Source organism: Diorhabda sublineata, chromosome 3 (assembly GCF_026230105.1).
Source record: "Diorhabda sublineata isolate icDioSubl1.1 chromosome 3, icDioSubl1.1, whole genome shotgun sequence".
NCBI lineage: Eukaryota > Metazoa > Arthropoda > Insecta > Coleoptera > Chrysomelidae > Diorhabda > Diorhabda sublineata.
The window spans coordinates 14435906-14448862 of NC_079476.1; the positions used below are offsets into that span (position 1 = coordinate 14435906).

Consider the following 12957-nt stretch of genomic DNA (forward strand, 5'->3'; position numbering starts at 1 on the left):
AAATCTCCATATACTTTAACGACCAAGAGAGGTTTGTTATACTCGTGGGAATAAATTAATAATAGAATTATAATTTTTATTTTGAAACATGCTTATGTTTGTTATTTCTCTATATAAATTAGTCACTAATTTTTTTTAAATAGTTGCAGTAAAGGATTATACTGAAAACAAAAACCTTATAAATAATAATTTATATAAACGAATTAATCCATTTATTGATACAAAAATGTAAAATAGGGTAACAAATAACAAAAATATTCTATCAAATTAATTTATTTCACAGATATAATAAATTCTACATACCTGGCACAAAGAGCCCGGCGGTACCTCTCTAAAGCCACTTGTTTCCTTGTTATGATTCAGCTTCATGAGACTGAAAGCTAATCTTTGGTCAGCTTCGAAATTTATTCTATTTTCTACCATATCTCTATTTTCCTCATCGGCAATACCATCTTCGGCCAAAATACCAGGTTTATCATTGAATAGTTTGCGTCTACATCTATCTGCGTTTACAATAGTGAAAGAGGCGTCGATAGATGAATTATAATTGTTTTCGAAAATAATATCTTGTTCGTCGTTAGACCATATCGAGCTAAAAATCATATGGATTGTAATATTAGCAATTGCAGTAGAAACAAGAAAAAGTGAAGAGGAAAGAAAAGGAAAAGAGATGTAACAAACGTCGATAGTTTTTAACAAACCGAGAACGAAAGAAATAATCCCCACTACAATCCTTAACATACCTGTAGTATATATACTTAGCTTAGCTTTAAAAAATTAATGTTAATAAATAATTTTATTGGTAATGTATAATACAACTGTAAAAACGAGCAACCAAAAACTCACTTCGCTAGCTATTGCTTATACAGGGTGTTTCACAAAAAGGTAACAACGTCTCTAGGATAAGTGGAAAACTGAAAAATAATTGGGGTTCGCTCAATAACGCATATATATTCATATAAAGGGCATTGAGAGAAAAAAATACCACTTGGTACAAATCATGTAACAAGCGCCCTCTATGAGAGTCAAATAAATCAAATCAAATAAAATCAATAAAAACAAAAGTATTTCAGATATTGTTTTAAGTATTTTTTTATTTGAGAATACAATGTTGCAAGTTTTTTTCATTCAGTACTGAAAATGGCATCTGTTAAATGACGACCTTCATTGTGTACACACTGATTTAGGCGATTGTGGAAGTTCGTCTCCACTGTTAACAGCATATCAATGGGTATGTTGGCAATGGCATCACGAATGTTGTTCTTCAGGTGAGCAATGGTCCGTGGTCGATCGTCATATACCAGGGATTTCAAATAACCCCATAAAAAATCGCATGGAGCCAAATATGGAGAGCGTGCCGGCCATGGGAGATCACCTCTGAGAAAAATGAAGCGACCGGGGAAATGTTGTCGCAACAAATCCATTGGACCTCAAGCTGTGTGTGCTGCGGCTCCATCTTGCTGAAATCAAGCGTCCGTGATGTTTATATGTTCGAGGCTTGGAAGAAAAAATTCCTCGATCATGTTACTGTAACGAGATGCATTCACGGTAACTGCACGTTCGTTTTCTTCAAAAAAATTAGGACCAATTATTACCATTACCGATATCGCATACCAGACAGTAACTCGTTCGCAATGAAGTGCCTTCTGGTGAAGTTCACGCGGATTTTCACAACTCCAATAACGCATGTTTTGTTTGTTGACGCAGCCCGAAATGCGACAGTGATTGAGGCAGGTTGTCAAGCAGCACATAACATGCGTTTTCACCGGCAACAAAATCGCGTTCAGTCAATTCTTGCACAACAGCCAATTTATAGGATTGAGAATGAAGATATCCATGGAGAATTCGTCGACCAGTCGTGTCAGAAATTCCCAGAGCAGTTGCATGTTTACGAGCGGACTGCCTCACTCTTTCGACATTTTCCGGAGTTCTGGTGGTCCTTTGATGTCCAGGTCTGGATTTAGCGACACTTCCGCACTCCCGAAATGAGGTAACCAACGACAGAATTGAATTACGGCCAGGAACAAGTCTGTGAGGAGGAATTTCAAAACGATTGCGGAAGGCACGTTGTGTGGCAACAATTGAGCGATTGTTGGAAAAGTAACTCTCCACGGCGAATGTCCGTTGCTCTCTCGACCAGAGCATATAGCCACTGACTTGAAGGGGGAGAAACTTGGGGACTTTCCCCTCCAGATGCGCTCCCCCCACTCCTCTAGTGCCCCAACTCACCGCTCGAGAGATTTTTCTTTTGTCACGCAGATTACGCAGATAAATTTAACGTAGTCATCATCATTATTAGTACTCTTAAATTTTTGTAACAAATGATGTTTCACCTTAAAGTTACGAATTATGTCGTTGTTAAGCCATAAAAGGCATTTTTGAAAGATCTGGAATTTGGGATCTTGAATTTGACTATAAAAATATTCGCAAACTCTGTCAACGTTGTTTTCAACCAATAATTGATTCCAATTGGGGAAAATTAGTCCTTTGAAAGCTGTATCTTGGATATCTTGGTGATGGAAATTACTCATTTGAATTTTTTAGCATGATAATTATTTCAAGGGAGGGGTGAAATCAATCCTCATGGATTAACAGATGAAGCCATCTACTTACTGAAAGTTGATTCAGATCGAAAACTAAATCAAGAGTACGATTGTGAAAGTTTATAACTTTGTTCAATTGTGTAACATGAAGAAATTGGGTGAAGTTGTTTAAGGAAGTCACAAACCTATCATCTTTAGTTTAGCCAGCATCCTACAGTATTGGGGAATATTAAAATCGCCAATAATAACAAGACCATCATCATTCAACAAATGAACATAGTTTGTAGGAGTATTATAGAATGTATTGTAAACATCTGAGCTCAAATTTGGGAGAAAATGTATTAACACAAAATACCAAACCTTCCCCCACAAAACAGTCCTGATTCCAATAACATAATGCTAGAAAGAGGGATGAATTATCTAAAGCCCCAGTGTCTCTTTCTTCTAACATTGGACAGTTGAAAAAAATTACAAATATCTATGTACTTACGATATTATCCCCGGTCCGTACGGTATAAAATTCCTTTTCCCGGTGTCTCTCATATTAGCGATGTTCATAATCTCTACTCGTTGATCATGTGGTCGTGGAGAATCCAGAAGATTGATTATATCCACAGGTAGATCATTAAATATGTTGTCTTCTTCGTATAAATCTTTAGATTCATTAACACAACTATCAGAATCTTTACTTGCAGGAGAATCCTCTTTTTGTTTTAGACCTGTGTAGTTTATCAAGTTGTTATTTGAGAGGAGAGTAAGATCCCAATTGGTGATAGTATTAGACTTCATATTTTTGTTACGTCCCAGACAGCTGAGTCGTTGCTTAACCTGACAACGAGCTCTCATAGTGTCGTTAGTTTCCTGAAAAGTAAATTCTAATAAGGAATATTATGGCCTCTTTACCGAAAAAATATGTAGAATAAATTCATCTACTATTGCAACTTGGCCAGCAAAACAAAAAAAAACGTTCTAATGGGAACTAGGACGACGGCTATACTGATTTGTTATAGTAATGAGAGATACTACGTTTGTTGTAGTAAGCTTCACGGTAACAGCGTTCCTTTTAAATACTGTAGTAGAAAGTAAGTAGAAAATATTGAAATAAAATACAACACAGGACTATTATTTATTGGTACACAGGATTCGAAAAGAGACAAAACCTCTAATAATACACAAAAAGCTTGGGAAGAGCTCCAAGTACATTTCAAGCTGAAATTTACTCCGTTTTGAGGCGTTTTCCATACCAATAACAAATAAAGAAGGAAGAGAATAATAATCATGATAGCCAAGCAGTCATTAAGACACTAGGTTTTGTAATCACTTCTAGTATTTAACAAACTAGGCAGGAATAACCTAATTATCCAGTTGTGTTATGAGTATTGAAGCACACTTAATATAGAAAGAAATAAAATAGTCGCAAAACTAGTGAAAAAAGGACCCAAAAGCTCTTCTAGGGAATCAGATCCCCTTTATTGAATTAGTATCGATACAATATTGAAAAAAATCGATTAAAAATACACGACGAAAAGATTGAACTATTGAAACAACACATAGGGACGGTACAACCAAAGACATTACTATGAAATTAAAATCAAAAGAGATTGGAAAAATGCAAGAGTTTTAACAGTAATTCTGGTGGGACATAGCCGCCTGTGGAAATTCGAGGAGAAAAGAAGACTACAGAATCTAAGTAGAGGAAACATCTATGAACATACTTGATAAATGCAAGATCCTACAAAATCTCGGGGCAAGACATATCCGAGCATACTGGATAGAACAGGAAGACTTGCCTAATATTTATAAAAGGTTCAGGAATGGAAGAACTACCACCTGTAGTTCCAGAGACAGTCATCAAAACTAACTGAAAGATGGGATATGATAGATCCTTCAGGCGTCAGTCATTCCAATAAGCTTACAAATGCAAAGCACTACAGAATATCGGGTCTAGACACCTGCAAACATACTAGTGGATAGAACAAGAGGACTAAAATTTATAAAAGATTCAGGAATAAAAGAACTGTTAGTGACAGTTTCAGAGACAGTAATCGAGAAATAGGTGGAGGAGAGAATATAATAAATCATTCATGAATCAGTAAATAAGTCATTCCAAGAAGCCGACAAATATATACAAAGTTGCTAAATACCAGGCACTACAGAATCTCGGGGCTATACACTGCGAGCATTCTTCATAGAACAAGAAGACGTACCTACAATTTATAAAAAGTTAAAGGATAAAAGAGCTACTACCCGCAGTTTCAGAGACAGACATCGAGAAGTAAGTGGAGAAGGGGACCTAATAGATCTTTCAGACCTCAGTGAATGAAACAAGCCTGTATATATATATATATATATATATATATATATATATATATATATATATATATATATATATATATATATATATGTAGTCAAAAAGATTTTAAATCAGTATCTCAAAACAAGGAAAAGGATTCTTACACCACTACATTATATATCGATGATTAAGTACCAATGGCACCGATCAAGGTTACAAAAAAAAACACGTTTAGAATCTATATGCTACAGTATAAGACGGATCTGATTGTGAAATAATACACTATCTTCTTGGAAGCAACTAAAACGCATTACATTAAAACTTGTATGTCCAGAGTTAGAGAGGAGGTATTGATTTAGATTCCAAGATTGTAAGATCATTTGAATGGCATATTTTGTACTTTGGTTACAATGTAGTACCAATTAATTTTTCTAGCGTTACTTTAAATTAATAGAAGTAGCCATGTTGTTCACATTGGTAATTTTTGTAGGACACATTTACATAAAACATGTTCCAGGACACACCTTAGCGAAGGGAAATGAAATAGCTGATGAACTCGCTAAAGCGGAGGCAGACAAGCCCTTCATGGGATGCGAGCCCTTCTGTGGTGTCACCTACAGAACAATGGAAAAAGCACTGGAAAAAAGGTACATAGGAGCAAAACCAACTATTGGGACAACCTACAGGGGTTAAGACAGACAAAGGCTCCAACCAGAGTAGATCTGCTGAATGTATCAACCTAACTAAGAACAATCTACGAATACTAAAAGAAGTTCTATCGGGGCACTGTCGCCTCAACAAACACTTGAAGACGCTATACGCAGATTTTGTTGCACAAAGGATGAAACCTCTATCCACATTCTCTCGAAGTATGAAACACTAAGGAACTCCAGAGCACCACACTCGGGAGCGCTTGAAATCGAAGAAAATCTTTGGCAATTAAAGCCATCCCACATTATAGACTTTTTAAAAAGAATAGGATTAATGGATCAGCTGTAAACACTGTGTTCTCCAGTATCGCAGTAAGAAAGGGGGACACATATACATAAAACATGACATAAATCAACTTTGATATTTATAGATACGTTAACTGTCCAGTGAAACAGAACAGGACATAAATAAGAAATAGTAATAAGAAACATAACATGTAAGGCGGAAACATTATGGGTAAAAAACATGATATTGGTATCGATAAATGAGCCTCACTGTTTATTAATATAATTTTTTTACTTAACAAAGGACGTAGAATTGAAAAAATAATATTTTTTCAAAAACGAGTTACTTAAATTCTTCTCCAGGGTACAATGAAAAGGCTTAATTTTAGCACGTCCAGTTATCCAGTTTTCAATGCTGAAATTATGTTATAAACCAAATAATGATAACAATAAAAAACAAATAGAGCAGCAGACTATAAAAATGTAAGATAAATTGTCATGTTATAAAATGAATGACAATCAGATAGTAACACCAGTTTCAATTCTCGTAAATTTTTACACCTCACACTAACTTATTCATAGGGTTGGCGACAAAGTAATTTCGGGTTTTTAGTATAAAATAAAACAGTTTTTTTAACAATTATATATTTTCCATTTTGCTCAATGACCTTTTGCCATCTTTCTTTTAGCCTCATTATTCCGCGCTCATAAAATTTCTAGTCCTTATCAGCAAAAAACTGAACCATGTACGATTAAAGGTCATCGTTATTTGTAAGAGTTTGACCATTCAAAGAATTCTGCAAACTTCAATATAAATGGTAATCAGATGGTGCCAGATCAGGGCTTCGATTGCTTTATCCAGTTTAATTAATTGTTGACAGTAAACATCAGAATTGATCGTTTGGTTCCTTGGAAGCAGCTCAAAAAACAACATCTTTGTAGTCCCACCAAACTGACAGCATGAGTTTTTTTTTTGTTTTCAGCTTTCAATTTGGTTTAAAAAGGGAGTACAAATGTTAGCATGTATTGGTATTTAATCGAAAAATTAAAGAAACGAATTACGAGCTATTGCCAATAATATTACTACTTTTTAAAGTTATACCATCACTATCTTACTTATAAAAGTATAATTTTGAAATTTATATTTGTTCGAATTTATAAATAAGCAATTTACCTTAAAAAGAACTCTACTGATAGAGGTGATTTCTTTAGCGGACTTGGTAGAGTTTTTCCTAATAGGAGATGCACAAAGTGTTTTCCTCCTCCGGCGTTCCGCAAGAAATCTATTATCAATAGGTGAAAAAGAACTTAGAGGGGGAAAGGCAGCAAAATACTTTTGAGCTTGCTCCTGAGGAGTCAATTTTTCATTGATTTCTTCAGGAGTTGAGTTTTCCGTTTGTTCAATATTCTCCTCTGAAGTATTCACGTTCTTTATTCGGTCACAGAGTTCATCAACCAGGGATTCAATTCCACAATTCTGAAAATATAGAATTTATTAGATGTACCTTTTTATAACATTTTTAGGGTAGATATGTCATGTGAGTAACAGATTAAATACATTTAGAACTGCGTTAAATAATTGGGAGTCAAACAATCAGTGATTTGTATTGTCAGTTATTTAAGATAATATATTAACAGTTTAGTTCAATGATGAAAATAAGAACTTTAACTAGTTGGTGAATTATGACTAACATTCTAGAGTAGTGCAGGTGATAATTAGATTACTTATTAAATTATGTTAGCAAAGTGTCTTATATACTTTTAAGCACTACAAATAAAAAAAAATAAATTATACTTCAGTTTAGCTAGCTTACAGAAATTTCTTTATTTCTTACCATACGTCAAAAATAAACCATCAACAAAATTCTTAACAAACAAATATAGAACCATCAAACCTTTCTATGGAAAAATTAGGCAAACTAAATAACTTGCTACTCCAATGTTTATCGATTGAATATACTCATACCGCGCCATGGGAACAACAAAAATTTTTGAATCTATCACCTAGTTCAATTCATTCGACCAGCATCTCATCAGACATAAGCAATTCGAAGGATTACTTGATACATACAGAAATTTTATATATTATTACATCGATCATTTGAATCTCAAGAGGGTAGAAGTGCTGCCATTATCATTTCAACTTATTAATAACCATTTAGACCTTTTCCACACTTATAAGTTAAATAACTAATGGAAACATCTGTAAATAAGTTGCAAATAGTGAAAGATACTTCGAAATCTTGGTTAATGTTAACCAAAACTTGTTGATAAAGTGTCGTTATCATTCCAACATCTAAATACTTATTTAGAACTCCTCCAAAAAAGTGAGAGAATTAATGAAAACTATTATAAAATAAGTTTCAACTAGTGAAAGATTCTATGAAATCGTGATTATATAAATTCTTAACAAAATGTTACTTCAACTTCTATATATCTATTTAGACCTTCTCCACACTCATTAGGGAGAGAACTAATGGGAACCTTCCTTAAAATAAGTTTCAATAGTGAAATACTGAGTGCTAACCAAACATAATGGACAATGTCACAGTCGACTGACCCAGAGTTACTTAATGGCAAAACTGTCATATTGATGGCTATTTGTATGTTGCATATTTGATCTATGAGATTAAAAAAAATCAAAGCTTATTGGAAATCGCGTTAATACAAAACATTTCATATAAAAAGATCAAATTTTTTTCTTTTTAAATTGTTCATTCAAATTCGCTTATCAAGAAAATTAGGTGTATTCAATATTGTTTACATTTCAAAAAAGAAATTGATAGATATAGGAAGTGGAGTATTTATATTTCGGTCAACAATGAGACAATTTATGTACAATATAATGATGTTTATAACATATTTTTCCTTCTTATTTTAAAATTTATAATCATTATGATTAAAATTGTGAAAAAATTGAGGAATTGATCGGTTTTAAGCATTATTAGCAAACAGACTGAATATAAAAATAAAACAATTACCTTAGTAATGTAAGACATAGAGACAAATCAAGTCAAAAGTATTAAATCTAATAGAACAAATCACTAGATACACAAGCCGTTCATTATCTGTGAATACTATAGCACGAAATCTCACTTAAGAAAAAAAGGGAATTTACCTCCTTATACCATTAGAGAATGATAACTGTAACGGGCGGGGTAAGAGTTGGACTAATGAACCAATGGAAAATTAGAAGGAGAAAATTAAATAGTACACAATTCTTCAACTGAAGGTTACTGCATAAATAAAAACTTGTTGACATTTATCCAAACTAAAATATCAGGTAATTACATACAACTTAATTTTGCTTATTCTGTATAAAAATTATCAATCCGCTTCATTATTGACACCTACTAAAGTATCTAGCCAAAGTACCTAGCTCGAATCTATCAAGATCTTGAATGTTGGTTGTACAAGCACTCTGGGCTTGCACGAAAAAAATGCGTAATATTTTGTTTACTAGAAACTAAATTTAAGGGTGCGATACAACTCATAACGATTTTTAATCCATTGAGATAAGGATGCGTCAACTCGGAACGGGGATATTTCAGGTAAACGAAAAGGGAGTCCGAGTACTGAATACCACTCGTGACAGATTCATTAAGAATTGTAAGAGTAATCCACTTGGTAAAATTGTAAAATGTAAAAATAAAAACCTAAATGTTCTGAATCATTTAAATTGCATTCCAACAGTAGGGGTACTTAATAATTATATAATAATGCACACTTGCAATTCGTCATGTTAGGTTAGTCAAATAAAATAGCAAAATATGAATTTGTGAAAAGAGTTGGCACATTGTAGCAGAAGTTAAAATTTCATGGCGCGTATCAAAATCACGAGTTGGCGCACGCCCAAATTTAATAATAAAGACCCCAGAATATTTGACCGGCAGCGTATTTTACGATAGTCTATGATGAATTTGAACAAAATATTTTGACAGTCGAGTTGAAAAAAATTGAAAATTGGGAAAAATGGCATACGTATCCCTATTTTTTCTAAGCGGTGACATAAAAAATTATTATAAATATAGTCATTTCAGTGAAATTTGTAATATGCGAACAACTACGAATACTCATAACACGGAGAAAACCATTTTATGTTCTCCATGTAGCGGTCAAATAAGTAATTATAAGAATAATAATAAATCGTCTTTATGGGTCTGATGTGTGTACACAATACAATTTATAGTTCTCCCAATATCAATAGCAGAAGACAGTTATGCGAGGAACAATCAATATATCATAAATATGCGCGGCACTCATACCAAATTAAGAAATGAAAAATAATGTTCACTCTCCATATAAACTTCGGTAAATATCTAACAAACCGTCAGTCCACGTGAACTCATCATCTTCACTGTTTACCAATGAAAGCATCAAATCATAAACATAAATGCATTTCTTTTATTTCAATCAGAATTTTTAAAATGTAATCAGTCTCCAAAACTAAGTAAAGAGGTTGTCGAATTCGCAAAGAAAGTTCTAGCAGCAGACCGCCAAGAAATTTGGAAAAATTTAGTTGAACATGTTATGAACTCAGGTGAGTATGTGGTATCACCCTCTTTACAACCCATCATAATTTAATCAAATAATGATACTTTGAATTTGAAATATTTTTTTTTTGTTTTATTTGTGAAGAATTTATTTTCCTTTATAGTTTTTGCTTTGAAATTTCGTTTACCAGAAAAAAAACGAATGGGAAACAAAAAGGGCTCAGTTCACGCCTGGTACCCTGTTTAAACAAAACTCCCTTATAGGCAGGTACATTTTACTCGTCTATTACGTTTTATAATTTAATATTCAGTTGTAGCAAGTTAACAAGGTATAATACTGATTTTTGTCCAAGTTCTAAGTAGGACTACAGTTAAGTGTATCTGTTTAAATAACGGAGTAATGCCGTCCAATTTTTAATGATTCGATTGCCTTTTAACGAATACTTTCTAGCATAAGATATACAAACTTTTGAAAGTATTTAAAAAAATAATATATAAAATAAGGTATCTACGCTTATGGTAGATCAAACAGAATTGTCGGCAAGGGTTTTTATAATCTGCAATTGAAATTGGAAGAACTATACAAAGTATACAATATACACACATGCAACAGGAGTGGCGAGATTCAACATATAAGTTATTCTTCAACCTAACCATTTCCAGCCGCTTATCTATGCAAAAGGCCTTTATATAGATTCAACTGTAAACTTAAATAATAGCAAAAACCCAAAAAATTTAGTTACATCTTTGCTTATTAAACAAAATTGCTCTGTACTTAAATTTAAATGAATTCATACCACACAATTTAAGGTCCTCGTGGAGAGTATTATAACCTTTGACAGCTTAACACGTGAAACTTCTTTGAAGAAGTCCATATGTATGCTGAGGCATAGTTAATAAATTTTTATGTCTCACTTGTAAATTATTCATTTTCTCACTAAAAACTAGTTTTTATGTCAAATAAACAGGGGTCGAATGTTTTAACACTTTCTTAAGAAGACACATAAAATGAAGGTTCACAACATTCAACATTTGTAACCACTTTAATTCATTAATTTTGGCAGAAATATGGTCATACTTTCTTCGCTTGAAAATAAATCTACAGCACACGTTGTACATATTGCACAAGATTTTTCGATGCAATGTCAAAACAAGGATAGTAAAAAACATTACATTAGGTAAAAATAGACAATATTAAAGATTCACAAAGATTTTTCCTCATCTTGAAATTGAGAATGGACCTGTTCATATACAAGAGTTAAATCTTATCATAGCTTTTCTGCATAAGTATCTTTAAATGTTCTTTAAACCTCAAGTCCTTAGTTCTTAGCAAATTGTTTGAATACCAACGTCGTACTGCCCAATTCCAATTTTAAATTTTGTTTCAAATTATCTCTACGTCTCTGAGAACAAAACAGCAAAACTTCAGTCTTATGTTCAGTGGAATATTCAAGAATACTTGACAGATCTCTATTTAGCTGCTGCTGCATCTGGATTTGCAGAATCAAAATAGTGTAGAATCTGAGGGTAATCAGCATATGAGTGTGAGACACTGTCACACATATCAAATACATATATGAGGAAGAAAAGTGGGCATATTATTGAACCCTGAGGCACACACATTATTTCGCCAGCCTCAGATTAACTCTAATACGTGCGAATTCTCTGCCTTATTCCTTTTAAGTAAGATTTAAAGAATTTACAAGATATTTCATCAAATCTCAGATATTTCAGCTTTGCACAAAGAAAATCATGATCCAACAAATCAAATGCCTTGGAGTACTCCAAAGAGAGGGATATAACAGCCTTCTCTTTATCCAATGCTCTTATTATGTTGTCAGTGGTATTTAATATTGCAGTTGCTGTGCTATGCCCCCTACGAAACCTACGACTGATGCACGGGAACATTATTTTCCTGTAAAAACGAGTTCATCTGGGTTTGCAATGCTCGTTCGAGGACTTTTGAAAGTACTGGTAACAAACTTATTCGACGCAAATCTTTCAACTCAGTCGGAATATGTACTTTTGGTACTGGACAGACTAACGCCTCCTTCCAGCCTTTACGAAAGTAGCCAGTCTCTAGACAAGAATTAATAATATGGACAGCCGCGTTTGATTTAATCGTAAATACATGGTTAAAAATTGAATCAAGAGACTTCATAACAAAGCTAAACTTTTTGCAATGGTCCATTTTGTAGCTATTGTACAAAGCAATCTTCTCCTGATATAAATAGGACTTGTTGAATTCGCTCAGAAAGTACTTATTGATCTCATCGGCCTTTTGCAAACTTGGAGGGGCAGATTTATGTATGTTCTGGAATTGGAGTAAATATTCATATTTCTCAAGCCCCTCCAAAGTATTCCAAACCATTGCAACACGGTATCGAATATTAATCGAAGGCTGTAGAAAAATTCGAAAAGTTATGAATCGTCGATTGTTTGTTGATGAGGAAAATAAGTTTTTGGAAGTTTCCCCGGACAGAGATAAAAATACTACAACGCCAATTTATCAATTTCAGTTGTACAAAATGACAAAAAGAAAAGGTTGAGTCAGTAAATTATCAAAATCTAAAATTAGATGCTATTAATAAGTAATTAGAAACGATAAACAAAATATAATAAGTATTTGTATTGAACTTTTCACGTGAATCGTTATCCTTCCGATTTTAATAAATAAATATGAAATTTTAAAA

General features: G+C 33.2%; 1 protein-coding gene across 2 annotated transcripts in view; it reads right to left on the reverse strand.

Annotated features, from left to right (window-relative positions):
• LOC130441984 (uncharacterized) overlaps positions 1 to 12957 on the reverse strand; it is a 74016-nt gene that overhangs the window by 31046 nt on the left and 30013 nt on the right. For both annotated transcript variants that reach the window (XM_056775925.1, XM_056775926.1), the window contains exons 5-7: positions 6946 to 7248; positions 3034 to 3404; positions 304 to 592 (exon numbers count right to left, since the gene is read on the reverse strand). In XM_056775925.1, coding sequence (XP_056631903.1) covers positions 304 to 592; positions 3034 to 3404; positions 6946 to 7248 — 963 coding nt within the window. The remainder of the gene's footprint in view (positions 1 to 303; positions 593 to 3033; positions 3405 to 6945; positions 7249 to 12957) is intronic.